Source organism: Aplidium turbinatum, chromosome 3 (assembly GCF_918807975.1).
Source record: "Aplidium turbinatum chromosome 3, kaAplTurb1.1, whole genome shotgun sequence".
Taxonomy (NCBI): Eukaryota; Metazoa; Chordata; class Ascidiacea; order Aplousobranchia; family Polyclinidae; genus Aplidium; species Aplidium turbinatum.
Window position 1 is genome coordinate 31783212 of NC_137474.1, and position 17002 is coordinate 31800213.

The 17002-nt window shown below is 39.9% G+C and overlaps 1 protein-coding gene across 1 annotated transcript in view; it reads right to left on the bottom strand.

The window, feature by feature from the left end:
• Positions 1-1760: 1760 nt before the first annotated feature.
• The window catches only part of LOC145766262 (conserved oligomeric Golgi complex subunit 6-like), a 48933-nt gene continuing 33691 nt past the window's right edge, over positions 1761-17002 (bottom strand). The window contains exons 7-14 of the mRNA XM_082577937.1: positions 13093-13370; positions 12406-12562; positions 10620-10743; positions 9971-10102; positions 6469-6614; positions 6307-6364; positions 5799-5975; positions 1761-4930 (exon numbers count right to left, since the gene is read on the bottom strand). Coding sequence (XP_082434063.1) covers positions 4757-4930; positions 5799-5975; positions 6307-6364; positions 6469-6614; positions 9971-10102; positions 10620-10743; positions 12406-12562; positions 13093-13370 — 1246 coding nt within the window. The 3' untranslated portion in view covers positions 1761-4756. The remainder of the gene's footprint in view (positions 4931-5798; positions 5976-6306; positions 6365-6468; positions 6615-9970; positions 10103-10619; positions 10744-12405; positions 12563-13092; positions 13371-17002) is intronic.

A 17002-nucleotide genomic window follows, 5' to 3' on the forward strand; every position in this document is an offset into this window, starting at 1 on the left:
AGCCAGGATCTTACCTATTTTTTAGCGGTAGGGCCTAAATTGAGCCTCAAGTGGTTCATTGCAATAAATAAACATCAAACAGCTCACATTATCAATGAGCAAAGATACTCCTAAACCTGGGATAATATTGTTCATTATACTGAAACCAACTTCACATGCTGCTGTCGAACAAGATAAAGTTGAAATAGCTGTCAAAAAAGACTTCAAATTATTGGGCACAATTTCAACTTTTTCACTAAAGTCTCTCAATCCTATGATTGACTGTATTTCATCAATGTTAAAGCGTTTACAAATCCGCTTCTCCATGACTCAAATTTTCTTCTATCATTTTTTCAGGTTGCAAGTTAGCAATATCAACCAGTAGCTGACCACTGTCAGTGTCGGCATTAGTGCAAAGTCTCATTTGCATTCTGCTAACAATGCTCTGAATGAATTGATTCGCGTTAATTGGCATCATTTTATAATTCTGTATCAGAGGAATATTTCTGAACATATTAAACTATACAGAAAATATCATATTAAACTATCCTTCGCTGCTAAAGCCAACTGTGTTTTTTCTCCCGAATTTTCCTTGAAACTTTCAATAATTCGTATTGTCGTTTTTATTAAAAGTTCGGCTCTAGGTAAGCTAAAGTTGTAGTTGTAGCCCACTTCGAGACTGAAGTTCAATGGATAACAAGGATAAACATCATACATTAGGAATCAGTAAGAATAGCATATAGGCACTCTTATTGGAAAACCAGAAGGTATACTATTAGTTGCTCAAAAAGCAGAGAATATACTGCGTATACCCTCGAATACAGCACTGGACAACACCACTCTTGCTTGGCGATGAATATTCTGATCAAACCGCTCGCCTCGCTATAAGTGTGCAAAACAAGTGGTCTCGTTTATTAGGCATTGTTAAAAAAGTCAAAAGTGTTGTAAAAGGAGCTTGGTCTGGCAGTAGCGTTGTTCGATTAATTTTGGTGCTGCGGTATTCTAACATAAATATTAACAACATGTAACGCTGAATACTGGGTACAAAATGCGTTATCTAGCAGAAGAGCCAACCTACCTAACATTTTATTAGTGCGGCCCGCCACAGGTCTCCTTAGTGCCAAAGTGGCCCGCATGCAATAAAGGTTGGTGACCCCTGCTCTACAAGAATGCGAAACTGCCAGAATTAAGTTCTGCAAGAAGCTTTCCGAGTCCGAGAATAAAGATTCAATCAATCGTTATGAAATCAACTCGGCAGCAGTGGCCGAGTGGTTAGCGCGTTGGGCTCGCAGTCGAGAGCCTGCATGTTCGACTCCAGCCACCCGCACTTGCTGTTGTTTCTCTGGGCAAGAAACTTTACGATAATTGCCTCTACCCAGTGATCGATTTCGAGTAATGGGTAGTACCAAATTTAAGTCATAAGTAGAGTAGACAACCGGCAACAGACATTGCCGTCGGCTGCAGCGTGGGTCAGGTGTACGTCGGAAGGCGTACACCGATGCACAGCGCTCAAGTCCGCTTCCCCGCAATGCAGGATAAAGATATGAAAAACAAACAAACTAGGATTTCGATATGTGAGTGGAGCCATAATACCGAACCCGGCATATGTAACATCGGCCTATGGATCCGCTCTGTAAAATCTTCCCAACTGCAAAGCCGTGATGATCGGCAATGATCTCGTCCTAAGAACCTTTCCATTATCAATATTGAACAATCTCTTTCCGTCTTAATCTCAAACAGTGTTTCTTGTAGATGGTTAGCCTACATGACGAGTCTTACACTTTCAATATTGTAATAACCGTGTTTTTTTTCACCTAAGAACAAAGATATAGCAGCAAATTTTAACATGAAGGAAAAAAAACAACTTCATATTGATTTTAGCATTGCGGCACAACATATTTCCAATAACACTGGTCAACACAACTTTTCTTGCATGGAGTTTTTCTATGGATTTAGGGTAATTTTGGGGTGCTGAATCCGAATCTGACCTCAGATTTATCCCATCACATAGGGTTTGTGAGATATGATAACAGCAAATTGTTACTTTTGTCAAAAGTGGAAGATTCGACGTTGCGTTTATTGCACATACACATTGTGCTATATCCAGAAATCCAGGCCATGTAGTACAAAAGTAGCTGAAATCCACCCACCAACTATAATTTTGATACCAATTTGTTTTCTAAGCAACATTATTAACCATGCAGTAGTAACAAGCTAAAAGGGAGGCTAAAAGTATAACTGACCCCCACCCCCGTCAATGTTTTGCATGAAAGCACAAAGATTTAAACAGGCCTATGGCAACGCTTGTTCAGTAACCTTATTTAAGCTGTTTTGGCCTGTTTAACACTAACCTTTCGTTGTAGCACTGCATATGTTGGTGGTAAACGCAACGCCAAATCTTCCACTTTTGACAAAAGTAGCAATTTGCTGTTATCATATCTCACAAACCTGACGTGATAAGATAAATCTGAGGTCAGATTCGGATTCAGCACCCCAAAGTTACCCTAAATCAGTTTTCAAAGCCCATGCAAGAAAAAAAAATTTTTTTTTTAACCAGTGATAACCGTCGAGCAAGGTGAACAAAAAAGTCCACGAACAACGTGAGTCTACTGCGGCGCGTTTCAAGACACATTATGATCACAGAATCGAAGGAAGGGTGAAACATAATTGTAAGTAAGCTACTATTCCTTCGAATTAATTCGAATAAATTAATATTAATTTTGAGTTTTTATGAGATTGCGTAGGTTCAGCCATTAGTGAATATATGCCATTCAGCCAGCCATTATTCAGCCATTAGTGAATATACCACCAGCTTAACAGGAACAATTCATGCAACATTGGCGACTTCGAAGGAACGCCAGAACAGTGGTAGGCTACCGGTATTGCGTTGTGCAGTTTGGCGAAATACCTCGTAATTGGTGGAGACAAAGAAAAGCGATTAAACGGCTCTAATGCTCTATATAATATTGAAGTAGGCTTAATATTGGGATTAGGCTTACAGATGTTTCGTCACCTCACACAATCCGTTCCTCACTTGGAGCAATGTTTTAAATCGACCAAGAATTATTATGCTACAGTTGTGTTCAAACACAAGGGAAACCAGTGCAGCTGGATGCATTTACGATTATCTTCCACTACATCACTTCGGAAGCGACAACGTTACACTGAGAACAATACCATGTCAAAAGAGCGATCATAAAACTTGCTTTCCCAAGTATACAACTTACAAACAACAATCAATTCAGATATGGCCTACTATGTGCTACAGCCGAGTATGAGCTTGCTCAAGAAGTTACAATTACATTATCGGCCATGATCCCAGAAGTCAACATTTACGTTGTCGCCCAGTTTTCCAAAGACTTTTTTCACAGGGTCATCAATAATAATTAACGTTACAAGAGATCCAATTCAAAAACTGGCAAAAGAGGCAAAAGTGGACGATGGAACCATGTTCACAGCTCTCAAGGATTGAAAGATGGGCCCATTCAAACACACGAAGAAACAGTTGCTAAATGCCAATACCATTGAGAAACGTCTCTCCAGAGCCAGAATTCTGCTCTCACGCATTGAAGGAGGAGGCATGCTGCCAAATCTTGTGTTCAGTGATGAAAAAAAATTTGATGTCCAGCATCATTTTAACAGTCAGAATGATCATGTTTGATCAAGAGATGGTGACGTTGAACCCCGGGTAGTCATTCGGAGACAAGGGGTGGCATCAGTGATGGTGTGGGCCGCAGTCAACGAATCAGGAAGGAGTCCATTGACTTTTGTGAACCAAGGAGTGAAATTAAACCAAAAAAACTACCGAAATGATATTCTTGAGGGTTCATTGTTGCCTTGCCAGGCAAAGAAACACTTCAAAAAACGTAATTGGTCATTTCAACAAGATTCAGCCATGTGCCGTTCTTTATTTCCATAAAAGAATGGCCTCCTCCATCCCCAGACCGGAACCCTCAAGACTTTGGCATCTGGTCTTACCTGGAGAGCAAGGTTTCGACTAAACACCACCAAAGTTTGGAAGCGCTGAAGACTAATCTGAAAAAAGAATGGACCACAATACTTCAAAGAGTATTCGTGACTCTTACAGGTCCTTTTCGAAGCGTCTCCGATATGATATCGACGCAAATGGCGGACACATTGAGTAAAACTTGTTTTTCATAACTATTTATTTATTTGACAATAATATTATACGGTTTACTCAAAAATTGTCTACCATTTGTTTAACACAGTTGTTTGAAGTTGTAATGTTAATTATTGATGACCCTGCAATTTTCTGTTACGCTGCTTAGACTCCGAAAGTACCCTGATTACTAATTAGTACTCTGCTTAATGCTGATGTTTATCTAAGACCGAAATATTATGATGTTACATGTAAATTGTTGTACAAAGAAGATTGGGAAGTACTTATATAGGATAGATATCATATAGGATAGTGTCATAGCCCAAGCCATGTACTCTTGCACAATCTATGCTTATATTAGTAGTCTTTCTCCTGTGAGTGTATTTTTTTTCCATGTAACTCCATATAGATGTGTAACATATATGCATATCTGAAGCAAATAAATAAAAAAGTAACATTTTACAGCTTGAAAATAGTGGGGTAGAACTGGGGGAATAAACGGTCAAGATAAGTCTGGGTGTTCGTATGGGCCAAATTTCTTCTCTCAACCGTGTATAACTGTATATGAACCTTCATACAACTGTTCCATAAAAATTCAGAAAACGCAAAAGCATCAAAAACAAATCCTTCTGCTCCATATTGCACTTTAATAGATAATTAGCACAACAACAGACGGATCTGCTCCGGGCTTTTGGTGTTGAATGTCATAGGATCGTAACCGTTTGACAACTTATTGAAAGCGTCGTACACGGTGGTGTAAGCAACTGTCACCAACTCGTGGGACCTTGCGGTGGCTACTTCTTTCAAAGTAGCACTCGCCAGCATCGACACCTGCAAGGCATTGAGATTGTTAAAATTGTGATCGTTACCAGTTTAACCTTATATTAACCAGACAAATTTATATTTGCACAAAAAATATTTCCTGTGAGAACATTTTTACTTTAGGTGCAATAAACAATTTCCGCCGGTTAATTCTTTCAGGGGTGTGCTTAACCCCCCATGTCGATTTGTGGCATTTTGTTTCATTGAGTAATAAGGGAAAAGCAATGTTGGTAAAAAGTCACAAAAAATTTACCGAAAAAACACTGTAGCAGATTTGTTACAGTGGCCAATATTACAGCTAAAGATATTGGAGTCGTTGTAAAGTGAACACTTCGGAAATGAAAGCGACAAAGAAATTTTTGTCGGTTTATAAAATATTTTTTCTGACGTAGGCGACTCATCTGTTTTTGTTAACCGATAATTATCAACATAATCTCCAACATAAAGACAAGTACAGTAGGCTATGCAGATTGCAGATGACGAACCAGTCTGATTTTAAGAAAACTGATGTTTTGAGGTCAGCTTTCCGGTTCGAAACTTTAAATTCAATTTGTTTTTAATCCACTGTCTTTTTAGCGTTGACCAGCGTGTTTGAAACGTGTAAAAAAACATTACTGTAAGGAGCAACATTAAAAAGTGTTGCCAACCAACAAAAGCACTGAAAAGTAAATCTATGAGTGCATAACACGTTAATCCTTAGGGACAGAATAAAAGCAAAACAGTTTCTGCTTGTGCCAAATCAGGAAATCAAACAAAACAAAACTGCTCCAGATAAGAAAATCAATCGTTTTACATTACATTACTAGATTCGTTTCGACGTTGAATCAATGTAAAAATTATTGATTTTACTCTTCGGGTCACATTTGTGCTAACGAACCTGTGGAAGTATCAGCTCATCGGTGGCAAGAACGACAGAGTCGAACCGTTGGAAAGCTGTCATCATCGATTGTCTGTCTAAACCAGGTACCCTGGCTAGTGGCAGGTCGCTGCCCTCTTCTTTCAGTATGGCTTTGTACACAGAGGCGATGCCACCTTTGCTCAGTATCTCGGTGGCCTGGAAAACAGAGAGCAACTTGTGGAAAAAATACTTTACGAATTTCTATCACTGAAGAAATTTTGTCGGCTGCATTCCTGAGTGGTGAGAGCCCTTAAAGCATGTCTGAAGGTGGACACAAAGATTGGCTTCCTTGCCTTCCCGTCCATTTAATCTAAATCTTCAACCACCGAACGTAACAAAATTGGAAATACCAGTCAGTCAGATTATATTTACTGCAGAAGTCCGTGACTTGTGGGTAGAAAAGCAGGATATGCGCTTTTTGTGATGAAACTAAGACGTTCATCCAGCATAAGAATGTGATTCTATGAATTGTTAAAGTAAAGCTGACCTGTTCATTGACCAGAGTGTCAAGGTGGGCGTCTATTTGAGCAGACAGCATCTCAATTCTAAAAAAATATTTCGCGTTAGGAAAGAGAGTTTTTCAAGAAAAAATGGTCAAAGGAACAGCACACAGCTCATGCATAAATTGCAACAACGGGAAGAATCAAACCTTTTATCCGTGAATTCGTACAGTGATAGCATCAACTTGATGGCGTGTATGCAGTTAATGACGTAAGTTGCCATGTCGGCAGGTTGGAGTTGACTGGCAGACATGGCGCACATTTGTAGCAGAGGGTCAAGTACACATGCCATTATCTGGAAATAATCATACAAGTTGTTTCAACAAAATACTTCAAACGATCAAAAATGTTTGCCCAGTTGCAGTTGTTCGGAAGATTGGGACTGAGTGCGGAAATATATCTTGGTTGTGCAATTTTATAATAAAAGAGAATTTCAGTATGACTCTGATTGAATGAGCTAAGAACACAACAGAGTTATTTGGCGACGAGGATGGAATTCGAACCCATGCGTAAATAGCACATAAACCTAACCCTTCGCTGACGGCTAACCGGTTAGCACGCTGGGCGTTGTTTTTGAGTCAATTTAGTTATACTATAGAGCAGGGGTCACCAACTGGCGGCCCGCGGGCCGCATGCGGCCCGCTACGCTGTTTTGTGCGGCCCGCAGAAGGTATTAGCGCACAAGTATAACCAAAAATACTTTTCTTGAGGAGTTAAAGAGCATGAAGGCAAAAAATACTTTCCGGGAAGCATATTTTCGCTTTGCATAACTTACGATTCCACCAACCTGCCAATCAGATTTTACAGTAGTTCTAGGTAGGAGTCGTTTAAAGTTATTCCAATGCAATGTCCAGCCACACTGTCCCAGTGGTTGATTAAAACGTCTGTTTTCGAATTTCGAAAATGTTTGTGAGCAAAGGGTTGCTTATTTTAAGTTTGTAAATGTCCTGTAAACACTTAGTGTGGGTTTCATCGTTATTGGGTCTCACGAGCAGTGTTCCTTTATGCAAGTTTTTGTTGGCAAAATAGGTCGGTGTGCCAACTCAATTTATAATAAATTGGAAAAATGTTATATATAAATTTAAAGACTTTTTCTGGTTGTAGTATGAAAATATTTAGCTTAGTACTGCAAAATGTTGTTAATCAACAATTCTTGCCATGCTGATAAGCACCGCAAGTGACATTTGACTAATCATCAAGGAAAGACGGTTTTATACACTCTCACAAAAAAGGATGAAAAACCAACTCATTGCTTTTTTATAGGGAACACTGTTCATGAGTTACGATAGAAACGTTTTTTCGGTGATTTCCACAAGCGTTTGTTTCATGGTGCCTGATTTCTTTTTCCCTGTTATTGGAGACTATTTTTTGCTGATATGTTTGCAGGTCACTATTGTTGCCTGTATTGCGATGTGTCAAACATTTCCTTGTTTACTGAAACTGTTAATGGCAAGATATCTTTTGTGAAGCGAAGTGACAACACCACTCTTGCTTGGCGATGAATATTCTGATGAAACCGCTCGCCTCGTTATAGCCTACGTGCGCAAAACAAGTGGCCTCGTTTATTAGGCAATGTTAAAGAAGTCAAAAGTGTTGAGGAGCTTGGCCTGGCAGTAGCGTTGTTCGACTAATTTTGTTGCTATGGTATTCTAAGATTTAAGAACATGTAACGCTGGATACTGGGTACGAAATGCGTTCTTTTCTAGCATAAGAGTCAACCTACCTAAAATTTTATTAGTGCACCCGCCACAGCTCTCCTAAGTACCAAAGTGGCCCGCATGCAAAAAAGGTTGGTGACCCCTGCTATAGAGTATCGCAAAACAAGGCATCACCAAAATGCTGACGCCTTGAGCCGTCTTCCGTCCAACGATGACACAATTTTTGATGGGGAGGAAAGTGCAGATGATGTTGATATTGTCTGCGCAATTGTTACGTTGGATTCGCAGGTTAGTCATTCCGATTCTTCTACTTTGCGCAAGGAAACTTCCAAGGATCCAGTCTTGTCTAAAATTATTCGCTTTACACAAGAAGGATGGCCTGCGAAATCAAATTCTAACGATCCAATCGAACAGTTTAGAAGAGTTGCTGATTCTCTAACAACATGTTATGGTTGTTTATTATAGGGTTCTAGAGTAGTTATTCCTTTTAAACTCCGCAATGATATTCTTTCTCTTTTACACGAAGGTCATTTCGGCATGCAGCGAATGAAACAGCTGGCCAGGACAGCAGTCTACTGGCCCAATATCGATGCGGACATTGTCGACCTCTGCCGAACATGTACTACATGTGGTAAGCATCAAGCTGCACCAAGCAAGGCTCCTATCCACCCATGGATAGCTCCAGAGAAGCCTTGGAGCCGAGTTCATGTCGATCACGCTATTATTTTTTTAGGTTCTAATTGGCTTATTGTTACCGATGCTTATAGTAAGTATCCTTCTATTCACCCAACTTCTTCCGTATCGACGTCTGCTACTATTGATCTTTTAGAGCAGGGTTTTGCCCATTTTGGATACCCCCACTCCATTGTCTCAGACAATGCGACTACGTTTTCTTAAGAAGACTTCAATAATTATTGTAAAGCTAGGGGTATAGTCCACATCACTGGAGCACCATACCATCCAGCTACGAATGGTGCTGCCGAGCGTTTGGTGCGCACTTTCAAGCAGGCGTTGAGAAAATCGTCGTTACCGCCTAAAAGTGCCACCACTCAATTCTTGATGCAGTTTCGCCGTACGCCTAATGCCAGTGGTTACTCTCCCAGAGAGTTATTAAACCACCGACAGCTACGTACTAAATTAGATATTTTACTTACTTCCTTCCTCAGCTCAGATCACGAAACCATCGACGAGTCCTTCGCCTCGGAAACAAAACCGGAAAACAATTAACTTCGATGTTGGTGATCCTTGTTATGCTTTATACTTTGGTTCCAGGCAAAGCCGAAGCTCTCGGTGGGTTCCTGCCGTCGCGGTGAAGCGACACGGAGTCATAGTTTGCAGGTTCGAGCGGACCCTCGAGGTCCAATATGGAGACGCCACATCGACCAGCTACGTCCGCGTTACATCTCACCGGAAGACGGGGACCCAGGAGAGACTACTTTCACGTCGTCATCGACAAATGACGAGGTTCCCAATTCATCGACAGCTGACGAGGTTCCTGATCCATCGACGCCGATTGCGACCGAGGATCCATCGACGCCGATTGCGACTGAGGATTCATCGACGCCGATTGCGACCGAGGATTCATCGACACCGATAGCGACCGACGATCCATCATCGTCATCGCATCAAGAACAAACATTAAGGCGATCAAAGAGAAGACGCCAACCACCTCTTCGTTATGGGTGGTCATAAATTTTATTGGGGAGGTGTTATGTATTTTAGTTTATTTGCATTGAAACGATGTACTTTGTTTTCGTATCCCCCAGGTCTTCTTTTTTGCTTTGTATTCATCCGCATGTTTTTGTTAATTGGCACTTCTCGTTTTGGGCTTACTTTGCAGGTTTCACACTATATCTTGGTTGTGCAATTTTATAATAAAAGAGAATTCCAGTATGACTCTGATTGAATGAGCTAAGAACACAACAGTTTGAAAATAGAATTTCTATTCTGATAAAATCTTCACACAGCATTTTAGGTATTTGCTCATAGATACCTGAACTAAGTCTTCATGACGTTCCTTGGTTGGCAATATGGAAGCATCGTGACAGTCAAACATACTCCTGAGCAGCTGTAGTGTGTCGTTTAAGGTGCGGGGTGGGGATAAATCCCCAGGGGGGAGCTCAACCTAAAGAGACACATCCTTGTTTACCATTGAATGAATATACCTTGAAAGAATGAGAATATTCTAAACACGGTACTCAAAAATGCTATAACAAAGCCTAATGACAACAGTTTCGACACCTTTAAACCACTGACACAGGACAGATTGTTGGCATTGCTCTGATGCAAATAGTGTGTCGTGTAAGCTTGAAAAGCCCCGAATTTGTTTGGTGGCGATACCCGGTGGATAGGAGTATGGAACTTCTATATAACGTGTTTCAGTATTGTAGAATATTTGTGAACAATTGCTTGCAAAGCTCCGATGAACAATTAGATGAGGAAGATCGTTGTGATGTGTTTGGCCGTTTTCATTATTTGAATTCACGTTTTAATATTGTTAACGTTACCCACGTGACATCTGCTAAGCCAATCTCAAAATAAGCATTGATAAAGTATTATATGCTTTGTTAAAAACAACACTGTAGATTGGGATAAAACTTATAAGTTTGAGGAGCAAACTCCTTCAAAACATCACCGTTTACCTTGTCCATTAGTTTACTTGAAAGATACTGGAGACTGTTGAAAAAGAGCTTGCGGCATAGAATATGCATGTCGCTGATGATTTCCAGCAAGGGAGAGGTAGTGTCATCTCCGCCAGAAATGTCTCTGTAAATTTCGAAATCAAATCAACAAACGAAATCGAATCGTGTCTTCATATTTAATAATCAGGCTTGTCCATGGGACATTTTTTTCTGTCCCATCCCATAGCAATTCATGCCTGTCCCGTCCCATCCCATGGGATTCCCATCAAAATACAATTCAATAAATGTTGTTAATTTTCAGTCAGATTTCGTCATTGGCGATGTCACCGAGCACCAGGGATCTTTCGGTTGGGTAGTCGGTAATCTAATCCTATTTCAGCTGGTCAGGTTTAAACTTTAAACTGGTATTCGTTGTATTGCATTTCAAAAGCTTTAGCCTAACTGGTATTGAATGTTTAACAAGACATATAAAATTAATACATTGGATTCATGATGTCTTTCAAACCTCATTTTTTGCAAAACAGCTCAAACAATTATCAGCTAAGTAAAGCTCAGATTGCAAGAAAAGCTATAAAACCTATGGCAAATTTGCAAAATTTTCCTGGGGGAGCATGCCCCCATACCCCCTTACATTGGCTATAACCCTCCCTACATTGCATGCCTACGAAAATCAACCAGGATACGCCACTGCTTATGTCTACAACCTCCAAAACCTCGAACTGTCTGTCAGACTGCAGCACCTTACACCAGGCCACATGGCTTTCGGACTTGAGTGTTGTATGATTGTGAAGTAAACTATGAAAGCAATTCAAGCATAACATATCGTATTAATTTTTAAGTTTTGCAAGAAGAATTTCTGACAATCTGTCTAAAATATTTTTCAATAAAAATGCCTAGCTACTGTCCCATGGGAAATGCAATTCGTGCTGTCCCATCCCATCCCATTCCATTCCATGGGACATTTCCCATGGGATTCCCGTGGGAATCCCATTCCCATGGACAAGCCTGTTAATAATAGTTGATCTAAGGCGTTGATTCAAAGAAAACTTCCAATCAGCATATTTCGCAATATTTCGGCGATTAGTGTAGCGCTATTTTTTTATTAAAATTTGGAGCAAGATCACACGCAGACTCTTTTGAACAATCCTTGTACCTTCATTGAACTTAAAAAATATCAAATTGGATGGACTACTGATAAAGTTATTGGGAATTCGAAATGAAATTGTCGGATTGCCAAATTCAAAGCGAACAACTAACACCAAGCTAAGGTTTGCCACCAACCTGTTTTTAAGCGTAGTGTGAAAACAAGCAAGGTTGCCGTCCCATACTCACTTAATGGAAGTCGAAAAATGAAAAGATAAGGTTCTCATTATACTAAACCTTCGGCACTAATGGGAGTAGGGTGGCCAGTTCCCTTCTCTCGGCCGCACTTCCTTCAGAAACTTCATCCAGCCAACTTATTACACCTCAAATAGAGGTGAGCGGTGTTTATTAACCAACATCTTCAGCGGTAAGTCAAACCAGGATCGCATTATTGGAATGCCACCATCTTATCAGCTGCGTCACCCACCGTACAGCTAGCACCAACTAACATGAATAAAAATTCGCTTGAGCAACGAACACCGGAAGATTTAAGTTCAGACTGGTTAATGCCATATCAGGTCCAAACTGGTTAAGACTGGATTTTGGTTTGGCTGTCTGAACTCTTCAGAGCCTTAGACCATAGCCGCAGACTTCACTGAAGCCAAATGAGTTTCGCAAATTTAAACCAAGTTACAAAACTAACCTGATGGTATCGTGGTAGAACTTGAGTAAGGTTGTCAACTTGAAAAGAACAAAAGTTCCAGGGTCGGAAACCAAGACCTGCTCCACACGAAGCTTCAATGGCTGGCTGACACTTTCCAAGATTCGGGCGAGTGTGTCACGTGACACGTCTTCCGTTGCTAAGTAACAACGTAGGGTCAAATATTAGGCTTTCGCGATGCAAAGAAGAATCAAAGTTGAAGCACTCGTTATTATCATGTGGTGCGTTTACTCATTTCATTCTAATTGTTGTTATCAGCCTGTCGGGGTTAAAAACAAGTACTAACCTATAATGTGTGATCTGTCAACATACCAATGAAAGGAGAAAGGTGGCAAAGCTTTGCAAAATTTAAATCGTGCAGAAAAAGTGGTTCGGGTAGTAAAGCATATATTTGTGCATAGCATGGAAACGAAGTGAAATTACAACAAACTAACAATCAACCAAAACCAAACGACCAATTAACCGCCAAGCTTTTTCAAGTCAGTATATATAATATACATATTTTCTTCGTTAGCTTCTTTGGACAAAGGTCTAACTGCTTACCACCTCAAACTGACAATGTTTTCTAGACTACAGTGAAAGGGGACAGCATAGCAGCTCCTTGGTTGACTTTTATTACCTAAGCAAAAACAATAATGCTAACGCCAACTAGAAAATCCAGTGACTTACATATTTCACAATCGGACAGTAATTGTGAGAGACATTCTTTCTCAGAAGCAGCCGCTTGGTGGAGCCATGCGAGCATGTCGCCTATATAGCGTTGAGGGTCATGGGCGTGAAGCTCAATGGGGCGAGGGCCACTTCGTACTTTTCCGAGCTCGCCAGGCCCATCACCCGTGGGGGTAGTAGGGGGTGTTCCTGCTATTGGCCTACCCCTGGTCAGCGCATCTATGAAACCACGCACGACCGCCCCTCGTCTTGCAGTGATATATTCGTCCATGGTGTAGCTGAAAACCGAAACAGGAATTCATTTTTTACAACTACAATGTTGTTGTATCGAATTTAAACGCTTGAAAGCATTGCAAAAATATTCTAATATATATAATGTCAAAATTAGAAACCTCTCTCCAATTAAACTCTCGATATAATGGACAATGGTACTGAAGGCCATGCCAAAGCCATTGCTAGTGTAGCCTACTTTATGTTGAGTGTTGATACGACACATTCCTCAGGAATGCAAGAAAACGAAGACACATGTACTCTTGACTTGCAAAAGGGATTCAACATTTAACGATCGAAAGTGATGGGTAACTGACATACCTCGGCAGTAATATGTAATGCAAACGCAATTGGATGCTAATAATCGCCGAGTAAGGTTCAGAGGAAATGGCGGCAATGAAACTGACGCTGTCATCAGAATAGAGGAGGTGGAGAAAATAATTGGAACAAGTGCAAATTCCATTCAGCGTCATAAGCTTAGCCACTGTTCCGTTGTTTCAAGATTATTGGTTAAGTGAGTCAGGTCTTATGGGGTGCCACGGACATCCGCAACGATAAAGTAAAGTTCATCAGAGCGGAAACACTTTTAAGAACTAGCTTAGAGACAACGAGCATCATGTGTGAGAGCACTGATGTATTTCACAACTCCACAGAGTTGAATTATAATCGGCAACAACATACAAACTGAAGTGGCTGAAAAACCTATAAAGGCTTTTAAAACAAGTCTGTTGAAAATTTCTTTAGTGTTGAAAGCCTGTGGGCTGCATAATTTCATACAAAAACACAGATAAACTGTAGCAAAAGCTAAAGGAAAACCAAATCGACGTGGTGCAGATTTTCTTTAGGATTAAAACGTGTTGAATTTTTCAATCAAATGCCTGTTAAATTTCGTGTATGAATTATAAAATATAGCGTGATCAAACCAAGCGTAGACCAATATTTATTGAAATAACAGTACATCCAAACAGGAAAAAATTTACAATATATATAAAGAAAAATAAAAAGAAAAGTATAAATAAACAAAATGTACTCTTATTTTTCAGTATATCCTCTCTTTGCCTTCACCAAACGCCTTAGCCTGTTGTGCACTTGGCTGCATGAAGCACGTATGGATGGTGTCTGATATTTTTTTCCCAACAAGTGTGCAATGTTGCCATCAGAGCTACAACGCATGAATGATTTGAAGAACAGGCTTTACTCTCCAAGATACTCCATATTGCGAAGTCCATTGGGTTTAAATCAGGAGAGGATGAAGGCCATAATTCCTTTGGCCAAAACTATGGAGAGACAGCCGCCCCGACCTTTTCAGAATTTGCCTACCTTTTCTTTGGTGGTGAGGTTTTACCTGTATAAGATTCATGTAAAGTTTAAAAAAAATGGTCAAGGTTTAGAGGTGGCCCGTGGCCACTAAAGTTTTCGGGGGGTGAGCGATGCATTTTTAGAGGTGTTTTTGCTATATCTCGGCTCCTAGACATGATAGAAGGTCGTGCTATAGCTCAATCGATGCAGAATAAGCAAATTTGTATTAGACTTGTGAAGAAACTATTTGCCTAAAATGTGTAGTTTTTTAGTTATTTGAGAAAAAACAGTTTTTTGTAAAAATTTTGTGAAAAATTGTTACATATGAATAATTAAATGTTTTATCATTTTCACTTTTTTTCTTCTTAGGAACACCTGGAGAAGCAGGCTACAGAAGCTGTAACTCTTCAAAGTTTAAACCCAAGTTTCCTCATGTTTTGCTTTGTTAAAAGCATCGAAACTGAACACTAACATTGTGTTTACGGTAATGTTTAGGCAATTTTTATGGTGGTGAGTGCTAATTTATATTACATGCTATGTCAAAGTTTAAAGATCCAAGGTGTATTTGCTTGACATAATTCCTGGTGAAGAAGATAAAGTCATTACTGGTTCACGACTCCCTACTTGTCGTCAGGTCCTGCTGTGCTTTCTTGCTCATCATTCCACTACAAGAAATGGGGAGATTTAGCGAATTGCAAGTTGAGGTTGAAGTGAAATGTAGCAATTTTAGTAGTGTAAAATGTGTTTATATTCTCACAGGTTTAAGGAGAACTTTGAGTCAATTAGTCATAAATGTTGCCATGCAGACCTAGACATCCCTGCACAAGTGCACAGTGCACATCCCTCATATCTGCTGGCATAGGTGCACTACACCTATGCCAGCAGATATGAGGATCAAGAAGGAGATGATTGTGAAGATCTGCTATGAAGCCCTAGCACAAGGATTTGTGAGGGGTGATTACAAGGAGCTAGTCAAACTAGTGCTTTTGTATCTTGGTGAGAGAGCTGAGAATTTTGGAGGTTTTCTACGTCCGGGTGCTTGTCACAAAGCCAGATGGATGGCCAAGATTTTATACTGCATCAAGATCGTTCTTCTGACTAAAGTTATTACTAGAGATCTTCCTGCAGGTTTTATATGTTCAAAGCAACAGCTAAAGAAAATCCAAAAATTTGTTCACCTTGTTGTACATTCCTATATGCCATGGTGGCTAACCGCTTCTGTGTCAACTTCTGCTCCTTGCAACGACCTAGAACTTGAGGACATTACTAGAGATCTTCTTGCAGGTTTTATATGTTCAAAGCAACAGCTAAAGAAAATCCAAAAATTTGTTCAGCTTTTTGTCTATTCCTATGTGCCATGGTGGCTAACCGCTTCTGTGTCAACTTCTGCTCCTTGCAAAGACCTAGAACTTATCAACAACCTCCTTGAGTATGAAGAAATCGAAAGCAGTATGGCCAAATCAGCTCTTAAAGCTCTAAAGGGGCACACGTGGTATCTTAGTGAAGAACTTATACCCCTTGCCCATTTCGATAGCAGTGTGTCTGACAGGACAAAGCAAAAAATTGTTCAAAAGCTGATAAGCTTCGAATATACTGGACATTCTTTGAAAAGAGAAGGAAGTGATTTTGGCAAACCCTCCTTTCCTACAAAACCAACAGATGAATTGAGCTCTTTTGTTGGAGAAGATTCTTGGAGCTTCTTCAGAATCTTGAGGATTGACCCGACCTTTTTAAGTGTTGGTGTTGTCGATTGGTACCAGAACGGCAGCTACTGTGAAGCAAAGAAACGGGTTTTAAATGTTTGTGTTGTTAATGCTGCAGCAGTAAGGGGTCTCAAGCTGTGCCAAGACTTTATTGACACTTCTAAGACAGAAGTTTCATTTCAAAATATTCTTCAAGTAGTTGAGAACAGCAGAAATTCAATGCCCAATCAGCGTAAACAAAACTTACATCCATCTCGGTGTTGGTTTCTTACATTGTGATTTTTATTATCGCTGTTCCTCGCTCTCAAATGTATTTTGTGATTTCCTTTAACATTAAGTAAACATGTGAATTCATCATTTCACTGATTTTCCATAATTAATGTGGACTACTACTACTAACCCAAGAAGAAAATGTGCTAAGAACATTTTTGTCACGATTCTCACGAATATGCAAAAAACGTTTTTTTTCTCAAATAACTCATGCAGCCAAGTAAGTACACAACAGACTAAGGCGTTTGGTGAAGGCGAAGGGAGGATATATGGGAGAATATATTGAAAAATAAGAGTACATTTTGTTTATTTATACTTTTCTTTGTATTTTTCTTTGTATTTTTCTTTATATGTGTAAATTTTTTCCT